Raw genomic sequence first — 12,477 nt, 5'->3', positions numbered from 1 at the left:
CCAAAAATAAAAATAAACTTATTAAAAAGTTATTTTTTTAAGTTTTATTTTAAAAGTATGCATTTTATTTAAAAGTTAACGCTTATTCTAGTTTTTAAAAAAGGCATCCTTGTGCCTCTCCAGAGCACCACTGCATTCACCTGCACTAAAGTGTGGGTGAAGGAATAAAGCCAAACTAACAGTGCTTCTCGTTACAAAGGCCAGGTTTGACTCCCACAGCTGTAAGCCCTGTAGCAGGATTTGAGGCGAAAAGTAAAGGCATCACTCTCCTGCAGTGCCAAGGAGCCTGGGGGAAAGTCAGCGGATGACGGCCCTCATTCCTGTCTGCTTGGCTCTGCCCTTGCACCTGGGGCCCAGTCCGCTCCATGCAGCTCAGGGCGTTTCAATCCCCTCTGTGGTGGGCCTGGGGGCCTGGTACAGCTCAGCTGGGGACAGAAACAAGATGTGGATAGGAAGATGGAATTGTGTCTGTGTCTGGAATCATGGATGTGAACTGGTGAGGATGGAAATAGAGCCAAAAGCCATAGTAAAATGATTAAATATGGCTGATTTTACCTAGTCTTGTTCTGAACTAAACTAGTCCCTTGGGCTGGTCACAGAACAGATCCAACTATTCAGGAAAAGCAAGTGAGGGGAGGTCTCCAAGGGCTAATCTGATGGAAGATGACAAGGCCTTTCCCTTTTCTGGACTCATCTTTGAGGGGCTGGGGAAGAACTACCACTTCTCTCTCCTGCCCCTACCCCTCCCTGTTTCTTCCAGCACACGGTCATTCTGTTCTGAGATGTGAAGCCATAATTTGAAGCCACACTCCCCCGGCTGCAGAGCTCATGCTGGCTGACCCCTGCTCATGCCCCCTTTCTGGCCTTGCTGGACAGGCTGCAGAGCGGAACTGCCTCCTTCACAGGTGACAGCCGGGGTGGAAGGGCCAAGAAGCCGGGCAGGAGGCACAGGCTCGTCTGTCAAGCACCAGCCCCTGCATCTTACTGCTAGTGCCAAGGGGTTGTTTACAGCACCAGGGTTCTGTTCTGCTCCTGGAAGTTTTCCTTTCGTCGTAGCAACCCACACACCTTTCCTCGGAGCCAGCAGGCAAAACATAACGTCTACTCTGACGAACCAACAAAGGGCTGGTTATGCAGAGTATAAAACATGCCCTAGACCCTTAAGCAGTAGACCACCGCACTAGAATTTTAAACCTGGACAGTCTGACCACCTGAGCAGTGAACCCACCTGACAGGACTTTATGAGATGCCTCTTTGCCCAGCGTCGCAGAGGACACAGAGGGGATCAGGGGTCAAAAGAGGGGAAGACCCACCCCGACCTCAGGGAGCTCAACTTCCTTACAACTCTTTGCTGGCTCACGACCTTTAACCTCTCGAGAACCCTGCCCATGGGCGCATGTATACCTCCAGGAGGACGCGGGAAGCTCCGGCTGTGGTGTTAATACCCACGCTGCCGGCTCGGAACTCACCGGTGTTGATCTCTGCCTCGTCGTACACGTCCACCTCCAGGAGCCTGATAAGCATGCGGAAGAGGATCCTCAGGAACTGCAAGTAGGAGCCAGTCTTCCCCACCTGGTGAAGAGAGGTTTAGGGAGGAGGGGTGGAAAAGAGAAAAGAGATTTCACACGTGAGCTCTTCCGCGTCTCCCTGCAGGAGTGGGGGGCCTCCGTGCCCCGACCACCGGACCCCAACAGGAGACCCCCTCTCTGGCCCTTCCTCCAGAGCCCCCAAGCCCCCCCGCCCCCCGGCACCCTTCCCTACCTGCGGGGGCCCGGTCAGCAGCAGGCGGCGGGGATGGCAGGGCCGCGCGCCCGAGGCGGGGTCGGCCTGGTTGCCGTGGTCGGCGTGGTGCGGCCGCGCCGCGGTCCAGCGGCGGTAGTAGAGGGACTGCTCCTCGGCGCTCGCGTGCCCGGGCAGCAGCGGCCGCAGGGGGCTGGCCCAGGCCACGTCGGGGTGCGGCAGCAGGGCCGCGGACGCCGGCAGCTTGCCGCCCCGCCGCGAGCCCAGGAGGCTGTAGGCCGCCTTGGACAGGATCACGACCGGGGGCAGCGCGGCGTGCGCGCCCCGGAAGCCCGGCCCCGGCTGTCCCGGCCACCGCGGCGCCCCGGGCCCCGATGAGAACGACGACGGCTTGGAGGTGGTGCTGCTCGCCATCTGGGGGCCCAGGGAGTCACACTCCTGCTTCAGGGTCTCTCCGACTCCCACCAGGCCCGCCGAGACCCCTTCGTCCAGTCCCACGCTGTTGGCCGGGCTCCGGAAGCTGGGGGTCAGGGGCTGCTTCTGGGACTTGTCGGCGGTGCTGGACGAGCTCACCCCGTTCTCCATGATAGAGCCTGAAAGAGGACGGACGACAGCCCGCCGCGCGCCCGCTCTGTCACCGCCGCCCCTGCCAGGGGGACCGGCCTGGAGGCCGGGGGGCCCGGCGGCGCGCGGACTACAGAGTGTCCTGCCCCCCCTCCCCTCCCCCAATCCTGCGTGGGGTCGGCCAGTGGAGACGCCACAGGAAATCGGTACTCCCCCCGCCACGCCCCGGCTTCCTCCGGGGCCCATGTCTGCCCATCCCCCCCACCCCCTCCCCGGCGTCTTCAGGCCGCGTGGTGGTCCGGGCGCCCTGGGGTCGACCACGCCGTCTCCTGCTGCATCCTGCCGGCATATTAAACTCTCCTCAGGTTACCTCGTTTGGATAAGCCTTCTGATTCATTCCAGGACCCTGACCGACACAGGCTGACATCCAAGTCCTGCCCCAGTGCCACTCGCCTCCTTCTGGGGGTCCCAGGGCCCCATACTTCTGGCTCTGGATACCTCCCCAGCGTGCAGCCCCTTCTATGGACGCCCAGACCAGTGTGGGAAGCGGCTCCGTGGGAAAGGAGAGCTTTATCTCCTCCCAGCGAGATGCTCCTCGTGCCCAGAGATCCCTGCACCTGCGGCCAATTCACTTCAAACGTGTTTTCCCCTCTAGTCCATCAGCCCCTCTTTGGCTTGAGGACAAACCAGAAGCTCATTACACTCAAGATTGCAGGCCCTCTCTGGCTCAGACCGGTGCTTCCCAGGCCTGGGGGTCATATCCCGACCTTGGGAGATCCTAGATGAATAGCCAGTAACCAGAGGCTCGTGACACCGTCACTCCACTGCTCATCTGACTTTTGTGTGAGGGCTTTCCTCTCCGTTCATCGGCCCTGGAGTCCACAGGCCTGCACACCTTGGGCAGTGAGCCCCCCTGAGGACCCTCAGAGTCACCCCGAGGCCGGTGTGTGGGGGTGTGTGTGTGTGTGTGTGTGTGTGTGTGTGCAGCACGTGCATCCTGAAAGCGGAGAAAACTCTAAAAGCAGAAGGTAAATCATTACCTTTGTGTGAGTTAATCAGAACAAGGCCAGAATAGTGGGGCTTGTGGGGCTGATTAAAGAGCCACAGGAAGGAAGTCCAACACTCATCAGCATCGCCACCCCTACCTTCCTTGCCTCTCGGTCACTGATGCTGGTATCCAAAAGCTTCTAGATGTGATAGTCCCCCTCCCCTCTATTACCCTTTACACTCCTCCCAACCTCTCCCCTTTATTCTGACCTGGTCGCAGAGGCAGAACTGGGGAGCCTGTAGTGATGGGGTGGGGGAGGTACAGCCCTGACCCCTGACTGAGGGGAGCAGCTGGGCAGACCCCAAAGGACAGTCCCCATGCTCTTCCAGGCTGAGGGGCACCACAGAAAGTCAGAAAACCCCACAGATACCTGCCTTTCAGTTCTCATAGGGAGCCTATCCGACAGCAGCTGACAGTGAATATAAAGACTGGTGCTGCTTTTGGCCATGAAATTGTGTGTGTGTGTTTGCGTGTGTGTGTCATGGAGATGAGAGAAGGGAAGCACGGGGGAGAAGGAACACAAATGGTGGTTCCCTCTGCTGTGGAGTTTTCATTTTTTACCTCTTCTCTATACTTCATTACATTCTCCAAGTTTTCTATATAAAGCTTTATTATAACTTCCACAGTCAGAAAAAAAATGGAAATAGTGCTGTATTTGCTTAATACTATTTATCAGAAGAAAACTGATGCCAAGCACTGCCATCAACCTCACAGTAACACAGTAAGAGAGTGGCTGGCAGGCTGCAGACTGGATCGTCCCAGCCAACCCATGGTCCCAGAGTAGCCTTCAGTATACAAACACTTGCCATTAAGTACTTAGAAAAGTCACTCATTCATTCAAACAAATACTTTGTGCCAGATACTAGGCCAATTAGCAAAAACTTACAGCTTCAGGATCTGGAAGGAAAAGAAGAAAGCCTTTGCAAATAGCAGGTGCATAATATCTATGAGATGATTAGGGTGAGAGAGACTAGGGAAAATGGTGGCAGCTGGGGTTGACGAAATTTATTTTCTGTATTATTTAGCTTAGCAGCAAGCTCTTCATTAAATGCTTCCCCAGGAACGTATCTTGTGGCTGCTCAAGAGTCATGTTTTCCAAGTATCTCTCCCGGAGAACCAAGGTCTGGACAGGATGCCTGAGTCACCCAAGGCTCTGAAAGCCTTGATGGGAGTCAGCAGATGCCTCTGCCTTCCATACTCCTACCCCCCTCCTCCCTCCTGCCTCTGATCCCTCGAAAGAGAAAGTACTGACCTGAGGTTCCAGTGACGGCACTGCTGTTGCTCTGGGGCCTCTCCAGGTCCATGAGCAGCTCCTCGGCACCGTTCTCGCCGACGGCGGCTCTCTCTTGCTCCTTGCCACTAAGGTCCAGGGCAGCAGTGGGCCCCCGGATGACCTCTTTTGAGACGTAGCAGCACGCCAGACCCACCTCCTGCTCCAAGGCCGTGCGAGTTAAATAGCTTGAATCAATTAACCGGAGGTCACAGTACTTCAAAGACCTGCACGAAAGTAAGGATATCTTTGGCGAGTCTGTCTTTGGTGAGGCATGCCATGTCTATGTGTGTCTGGGTGTCTGGGCGCAGCGCAGCAGTCAAAATCGTGAGCTTCGGTGCCAGGTAATGCCTGATGTGCACCTCAGCTCTGCCACCTCCTAGCTTAGGACCTCGGGCTACTCACTTCATTTTCTCCACATATAAAATAGAGTAACCGTGTCCAGCTGACCCAGTTACTGAAAGGAATGAATGGCATGACAAGGGTAAGGCATTTAACACGATGCCTGACACACGGTAAGCGTTCAGTGAGGGCTGTGATTATTGGTGCTGTTGCCTTCCAACCTACAGGCCCTGGGTCCCTGAGGGAACAGCAGACTAGCAGACACTTCATCCCCAGAGCTCCTCACTGGGGGCAGTGCTTTTCCTCCCTGCCCCTCTGGCTGCCCTGCTTCGATGCATAAACACTTCTCATCTGTGGCTATCTCCCATTCCCCAGATTGCTGGGCTATCTCTGGAAAGTCCAAAGAAAGACTCAAGGAAGGCTAAGTTTCTCATATCCCCAAATAAAACAATGCTCTTCTCACTTGCCAAGTGAATGAAATGGGTGACCGTCAGCCAAGTTTTCACCACCAGCTCAGGTGGGTAACTAATGGAAAATAAAAACTAACAATTCACATTGTACCTGGGAAAGGTTTCTCCAAGGGGATCTTTGCCAGTTAATATCACAATACAAGGCAGACCTTCTAGATCTTGGTACATCCGAGGGGTCCACTCTTCTGCTTCATTTCCTCTCCAAGTCTGTAGAAAGGAACCCACACAATAAAATTAAAACCCTTCATTTAAGTTCCCACCTTCTTAAAGGTTTCTACAGCCAGGCTTTATACACATCTGTGGTTCCAAATGACTTCCAGTAAGTGTGTTTGTGTGTGTACATATATTTTAATTACTACTAAAAGACATGCACAAAGCACTCTAGAAGAATGTAGCCTTTCGTTTTATCGCAGTAGGATAAAACAGGAGATCTTGGTTTATATCATACATTAGCCACACAGGTCAAAGAAACATACAATATGAAATATTCCACCGATGGTGCAAACCTTACAGAAATCCTAGTTAAACTAGTTGACTCAAGGCTCTTAAGTACACTTCCTTCATATAATGGACAGACTCTTCAGACTGATTGACTGAAAAAGACCATTTCAGTTGTAAATGACTAATAAAAGAATCTCAACAAAACTCCTCACACGTAGTCAACTTCTCATATATATAAACCCATATACACACACGAATATCTTTAATAAATGGAACATCAATCTGAAAACATGAATATATCAAGAGGAAGAAAATCCCAACTTGAAAGATGTTCAAAAGTGAAAAGATCTTATAGACTTTTCTGTCTGTTTTAGAGCAGAGAGAAAATAAACCATCTCTTAAGTAGAGAAGGTGGTTTCTACTACTTTTTATGAAGTGTGTAGATCTAACTGTGCTTTATATCGGCTTTCTAGCAGGAGTTATAAGAAATGAACTGGCATTTCAGATAATGCTTTTGGGAACAAGGACTAAGAAGTGAGGTATTAAGTAAAGCATACAATTTTATTTTAAAATAGACTGGTACTTCCTTTGCTAAAATCAGAATGGGATAAAAAGAAATATATCAGGCAAGATATGATATGATATAACAGAGTTTGTTTACTGATTTGTTGATGTCTAGGAAAACCAGTCTTTGGAATTAAATATACCCACGATTACTGCAAGTAAAATGCATATAACTTGTAAAATTGGAAGAACCAACCTGAATCCTGTTGCCCAATCTGTTATCATATGTTTGCCACAGAGAACTCAGTGGGTCTACGTAACTGTTTACAAGTTTGAGAGACTTTCTATGTCTTAGAAAATTAATCTGTCAAAATATTTTTTAAGATATTACAAGAAAGTTTCTCCCCCCAATTCAGTTTTCCATATATTTTCATGTCAAAGGGAACCAGAACATTACCTAATTCAAAGCAAATAATTCTGCAAATAGGAATCGTTTTACTCATAAGCCTTCACATTGGATTTATGATATCCCTGACACTGGGGTCTCCTCGAATATATTTCATCGTTCTATCAAGAATGAGGTTGGGTTATAATGATGGGATAACAGATATTATGTTTTATAAGGAGATTTATTTTCAAAAAATGATTAAACAAATTCCACTTTTACTCTTGACCAAGCAGAGCTAGCTAAACCCCCTATAAAATGCTTTTCTGTCACATTGTTACTTCTGATGATTGATGGCTGCCATTCTCCTATGGATCTGTCATGCCCTCAGGATGATTTTCCTGCAGAGGCAGTTAAGACAACACAAAAGACTAGGCGAGCATTGACTTCAGGGATAATATGGGGTTCAAGGCCAAGGAAACCTAATGAAAGCTTCACAGGCCTTCTGGATGAACTGATTTATTTAGATATAAACCTTGTATCCTTCCAAAGTACTTGTTATCACTTATAAGTTAACCACGATTTCTAAAGGATAATTAGAGGTAAGCACAAAAATAAGACCATCTAATGGAAAAAGAGGCATTGGATTTTACCCAGCGTTAGAGATGAAAGGCACACTGCTGCTATCTCGTCAGTGGTAAAGTTGGTAATTTAGAAATAAACAGGTGAAAAAGAAGAAGAGTGAATGAGAGTCAAAGAATGCTACAATGGTTAATTAATTTAACAAATTTTTACATGTGCCTCTTTTGTGCCCTGAAACTTCATTGGGTGCTATTCATATTGAGAGGAAAAGTCCTCATAGAAATTTCAGGCTATGGGGGTAGAAATACAAGCCAATAAACAAACAAAATTTTTAAAAAAGAAATAAACAGGTGAAACAGAGACCACCTGGCAAGTGGTCGTCTTTCTTAGGATGTGAACATTCCAAAGGGATTTCGAATTTTCACTTCCACACAAATAGAGAATATAAAAAGGATGGATTGATGTGATCGAGAGGTTTTGAGCATATGGAAATCTCTTTTGTGTGGCTGGTGCCTGGCAGCGACCCATGAGAATTGAGATATAACTGCTTTGAGAAGTAATTACTTGAGACCCCCTTCGTGTATGGCGCACACTCCCAGCAGCCCTTTGGAAGCCCTGCAGGTGATTCTGATGTGCTAGCAGCCAGGCTAGGAAGCTCAGGTCTTGACTGCAGTTTTCAAACAATGGCCCAGAGGGGCATATTATTTAGGACTGCTGAGTTATACCGACTTAGTGATTGGCATTCCTGAAGGGTCCAAACAAATGACCTAAGACTCTGTAAGTAGCTGCACTTGGTCAGGGTCAGTGGAGACCCAGAGAAGTCCCTGCAGCCTCACATCCTGTTAGACCATCTCCCTGCAGTAGGTGTGTGAGACTTCACAGAGCAGTGCTGATAATCTGCTTTTGCAGATTCCTCATCATTAGCATTATTCAGATTGTCCCACAACCTATGCCTCTATGAATTATACCGTAAGAAGAATTTCAGGACTCTCATTTGTTAGTTACCCCAGGAATTCTGCTGTAATGTGGTCTATGACTCTAAATTAATATTGTGAGCATTATATCTATATATCCATATGTGAAACGTAAATGTTACAACTTCCACTAAATAGAGGAGCTTCTATTTTTAGACAGATTTATTTGTTCCAGCTACCTATCAAGCTAATGCAAGACATTTTGTTAGGTAATAGAATACAATACAAAGGCTTACATTTGCAAAATGCTTTATGAACACTAAATAATAATCCTCGAATTAGAGCTCTTAGAGATCATGCAGTCCAACACTCTCATTTTGCAGCCCAAGGTGGGAATGCAAATCCCCTAAGACTACGTGCTTTCTTTTCATACAATTTATGTCAAACTAGGTTTTTCTTCACCCAGTTTAGCTCAGTGTTTGGTGTGCAAGGTGCAGAAACCATGTCGGTCTACCCCAGACACATAGTACCTAGCTTAGTACCATATCTATGTGTACGCAGGATTTTATGAAATGCTGTCAAATGTCTGGGACACATTGGATTATAAAAGTCCCCAGAAAAGTCTGAGCAGGGCATGAGGTAGAGATTTAGGTTAATTGATTAAGAAATTATCCCCCGCCCGCCATGCCTGACAGGAGGGGTTCAGGAAAAGCAGTGCGTCCCTGGCCGTGCAGGGGGGCGGGGCGGGGGTGGAGGATGGGCGGCGCTTAGCCATGCACAAATCTCTCCGCAGGAGGCTCGGCTGAATCTCAGCCCAGACCACGCCTTGAGGCCAAAGCAAATACAAAGAAACAGCAAACTGTTGGGGAATCCACATGCACGAGGGTGGGGAGTAGTTCTCTATGAGCACTGAAGATGAAACAGGGTACTTTACCCACTCTGAGCAGACAGATAGGCTACACGGACAGAAAAGATTCAGTGAACGGATGATACTTAAAGGCGTGCCCCACGGAGGTCCGAGAGAACAACTTACCTTTTTTTCTGAGAAAACAGATGGCCGTGGGCTAGATGCATCTCGAACAAGGTCAATAAACATGGGGTGAAATTGGGTCATCGCATTTTTGCACCTGCAGTTGGAGAGCATGGAAGACCAACTGCATGCATGTGCTAAAAGGGGGGCCGGACAGAATTTTATTAAACTAGAAAAGTGGACACGTCCCTTAGTTTAGCCTTAACATGGTCACGAAGATCACACCGACACATGTGCAAAACTCTATCAAACTCAGGCCTCTGAGCCACCTACACGGGAGTCCTAGAAAACAGAACAAACGTCTGTCCGTTGCTAACCTTTAATCGCGCCACAAAGTGGGCTGCGACACTGAGTTCAGAGGCGGGGTTCCCGAGGATGATCTCGAAGCGGTATTGCAGCCCCAGCTTGTCGCGCACCTCCTGCAGCCGCTCCTTGGCCAGCATCGCCAGCTGCACAGAGGGCACCCTGAGAATGAGCATGTGTCCCCTCCCACTTTTGTTTTTTCCTGGGCAGCTGAGGAGGTCATCCACGATGCTGAGTGTTTCCGGCGTGCTGTGGTCTCGGAGGGACGCCATGGTGGTGAGAGCCATCAGAGCCTCCGAGTACTGCTGGATGAGGAGGTAGCAGCGGACGACCATGCTGTGCAGCCTGGGGTACCTTCAACAGAACACAGGGAGCTAGCATCTGGGTGTGGGGCCCACTGGGACAGCGAGGTCTGTGCTGTAGGAATGCAGACTAAGCATGGCGGGAAGGGGTTCGTGACAGGAGTGGGGCTTGAGCTCTAGAATGACCTTGAAGCCCCCATCACTAGAAGGAAAAGGTGAGCTCACAGATCCTGCTGGGATAGGTACAGCAAGTTCACGAGGTTTAGGGACAGTCTAGTGACCTGAGCTTCTTCCCGTGCGATCTCTGGACCAGCAGCATCACCCAACAGCAGCACCACCTGGGAGCTTGTTAGAACCGCCAAATCCTCCCACCACACATGTACTGAATCAGAATCAGGCTGGACAAGGTCCCCAGGTGATTTGTATTACATTGCATTTTTTTGTGGGGGGGTATAGTTTTGTGTTAGTTTCCACTGTGTGGCGAAGTAGAGTTCCCTGTGCTATACAACAGGTTCTTATTAGTTATCTATTTTATACAATCACATTGCACTTTTAGAAGCACTGGTCTGTTCATATTTTCAACAGAGCCATAATGGATCATCCCTAGATCCTAACCTCTTGCTGGTGGCTTGGGGTTAGAATGCTTGTTAGCTTATTTCTCTTATACTTAAGATTACAGTTAAGGAAATTGAGACACTAATGTAATGTCTGTGGAGTATCAGGAGTAAAAAGAGTAATTATTATTGCTAATTTGAGGTCAGCTCCTTTGTAGCAATAACAATATCTTCCCATAAAGATGGAGAAAACTTGGAGCTGGCTGGAGAAATAGCACCCCCTAGTGGTGTGGCCTCCTATCCACCTGAGCCCCTGCTCGGTGGAGGGTGCCCAGCAAATAGTAGGGGGTGTCCTTGACTCACCTCAACATTCCCCTCCCTCCACCCTTCACTGGACTGCCAAACTGGCAGTTTTTACGATTACAGAGCAGGCAGAAAATAAACCTCTCATTAATGCGCTATTCCTCAGAAAGCCAAGCCTGCTGACAGAATGAATACAAATGGGCAAAGAGGACCCACTTGCAGGCATGAAGAGGTGCTTGCAGATATCAAGAAAGAAGGCATGGGCAAAGCAAGGCCCTGGACCCGAGCTTGGCCAAGCCTCTCGTGGAGCCTGCAAAACAATGGCGGGTCTGAACTTCCCTTCTGGATGCCAGCTGGTAGCACATGCAGCCGCCTAGCAGCTGGGTAGGCCAGTGGGGGATTTCACCTTTGCTCCACTTTATAATTCTATTTAAAGTGAAACAGTCGTCACCAGCCTTACACAGAAAAACCTAGGAGCAAATACCAGTTAGGGTCATCAAATGACTAGTGTGGTTCTGAAGTACTTAGAGCTGGAAAGGACCACAGATTCCCTGGGTTCTGACCACTCCACCTTCTCATAGAAGGAGGCTGAGTTAAGGGTTGGGAGAAATTCAGCTCCTTTCCCGAGATCATCCAACTGGTCAGAGACAGAGTGTGGATTTTATTCAGGTCTCTGACAATGTCTTCTTACGTGGTAAGAATTTTGTAGATTGCGGAAAAGTAAAGAAATCCTTCAGTTCAATCAGTCCTGGGCCAATCCCTTCAAGTGTTCAATAAATCATAGCTATTATTAGCCCGGGTGACTTGGCGAGAGGAAGTGGGCACAGATGATCCAAGTTTAAGGCTTAATGCTTTTTGCTGGGCCATGTAGGAAAGCCAGAGTTAGATCAAAGAGTAACTCTGACATACAGGCATTTAAATTTCACACTGAAAGAGCTATGAATTTAGAAGTGAATAGTTTCCCTAGTTTGTTTTGTTTGTATTAAACTGTAACCGTAGTTTTTTGGTTTTTGGTTATTGGTTTTTTGCGGTACGCCGGCCTCTCACTGGTGTGGCCTCTCCCGTTGCGGAGCACAGGCTCCAGATGCGCAGGCTCAGCGGCCATGGCTCACGGGCCCAGCCGCTCCGCGGCATGTGGGATCTTCCCGGACCGGGGCACGAACCCATGTCCCCTGCATTGGCAGGCGGACTCTCAACCACTGAGCCACCAAGGAAGCCCGTAACTGTAGTTTTGTAAGTATTACGAAAGTTGTATAGGAGTTGATGGGATCATCCATTAAAATACGACTTATAAAACTTCAAGTGATGTTACTGGAAGAAAAGATAGGTTCCAAGAGGGCAGACGGAACAGAAGGGTGGGAAACAAGGGGAGACTCATGGGATGATTCTGGAAATCTAAGATCACATGTGCTGTGAAAGGATTAACATCTCAGTGTCAGTTAAGTCTTCTCAAATCCAACAGCTGCAAAAATATAAAATCCTACTCAAGCCTGCTTCTTTTCCTGACACTGCATTATAACTTGCTGGGTAGGATGTAACCCCCTGTCCTCATCTTTATTTCTCTTTCTTTTTTCTTAGCAAAGTTATAGGGCAGCTTGTTAAATAGATGGTTTGTGATCAATTAGAGCCAGTTTCAAGAACTAGAGCTACTAAAAATTAGAATGTGCCTCATCAAATAGTGCCCAACTGCCCCCATCACTGGATGATCAAACAGAATACTGTAGT

General features: G+C 48.7%; 1 protein-coding gene across 3 annotated transcripts in view; it reads right to left on the bottom strand.

The window, feature by feature from the left end:
• Positions 1-12,477, bottom strand: part of GREB1L (GREB1 like retinoic acid receptor coactivator) — a 262,291-nt gene that overhangs the window by 16,536 nt on the left and 233,278 nt on the right. For all 3 annotated transcript variants that reach the window (XM_082667349.1, XM_082667350.1, XM_082667351.1), the window contains 5 exons: positions 9,608-9,947; positions 5,526-5,641; positions 4,605-4,849; positions 1,762-2,333; positions 1,470-1,572 (listed from right to left, as the gene is read on the bottom strand). In XM_082667349.1, coding sequence (XP_082523475.1) covers positions 1,470-1,572; positions 1,762-2,333; positions 4,605-4,849; positions 5,526-5,641; positions 9,608-9,947 — 1,376 coding nt within the window. The remainder of the gene's footprint in view (positions 1-1,469; positions 1,573-1,761; positions 2,334-4,604; positions 4,850-5,525; positions 5,642-9,607; positions 9,948-12,477) is intronic.

This window comes from Grampus griseus (assembly GCF_964374135.1).
Source record: "Grampus griseus genome assembly, chromosome: 12".
Lineage (NCBI taxonomy): Eukaryota > Metazoa > Chordata > Mammalia > Artiodactyla > Delphinidae > Grampus > Grampus griseus.
Note: the sequence above shows the minus strand (reverse complement) of the source record. Positions and strands in the feature narration are given on the sequence as shown.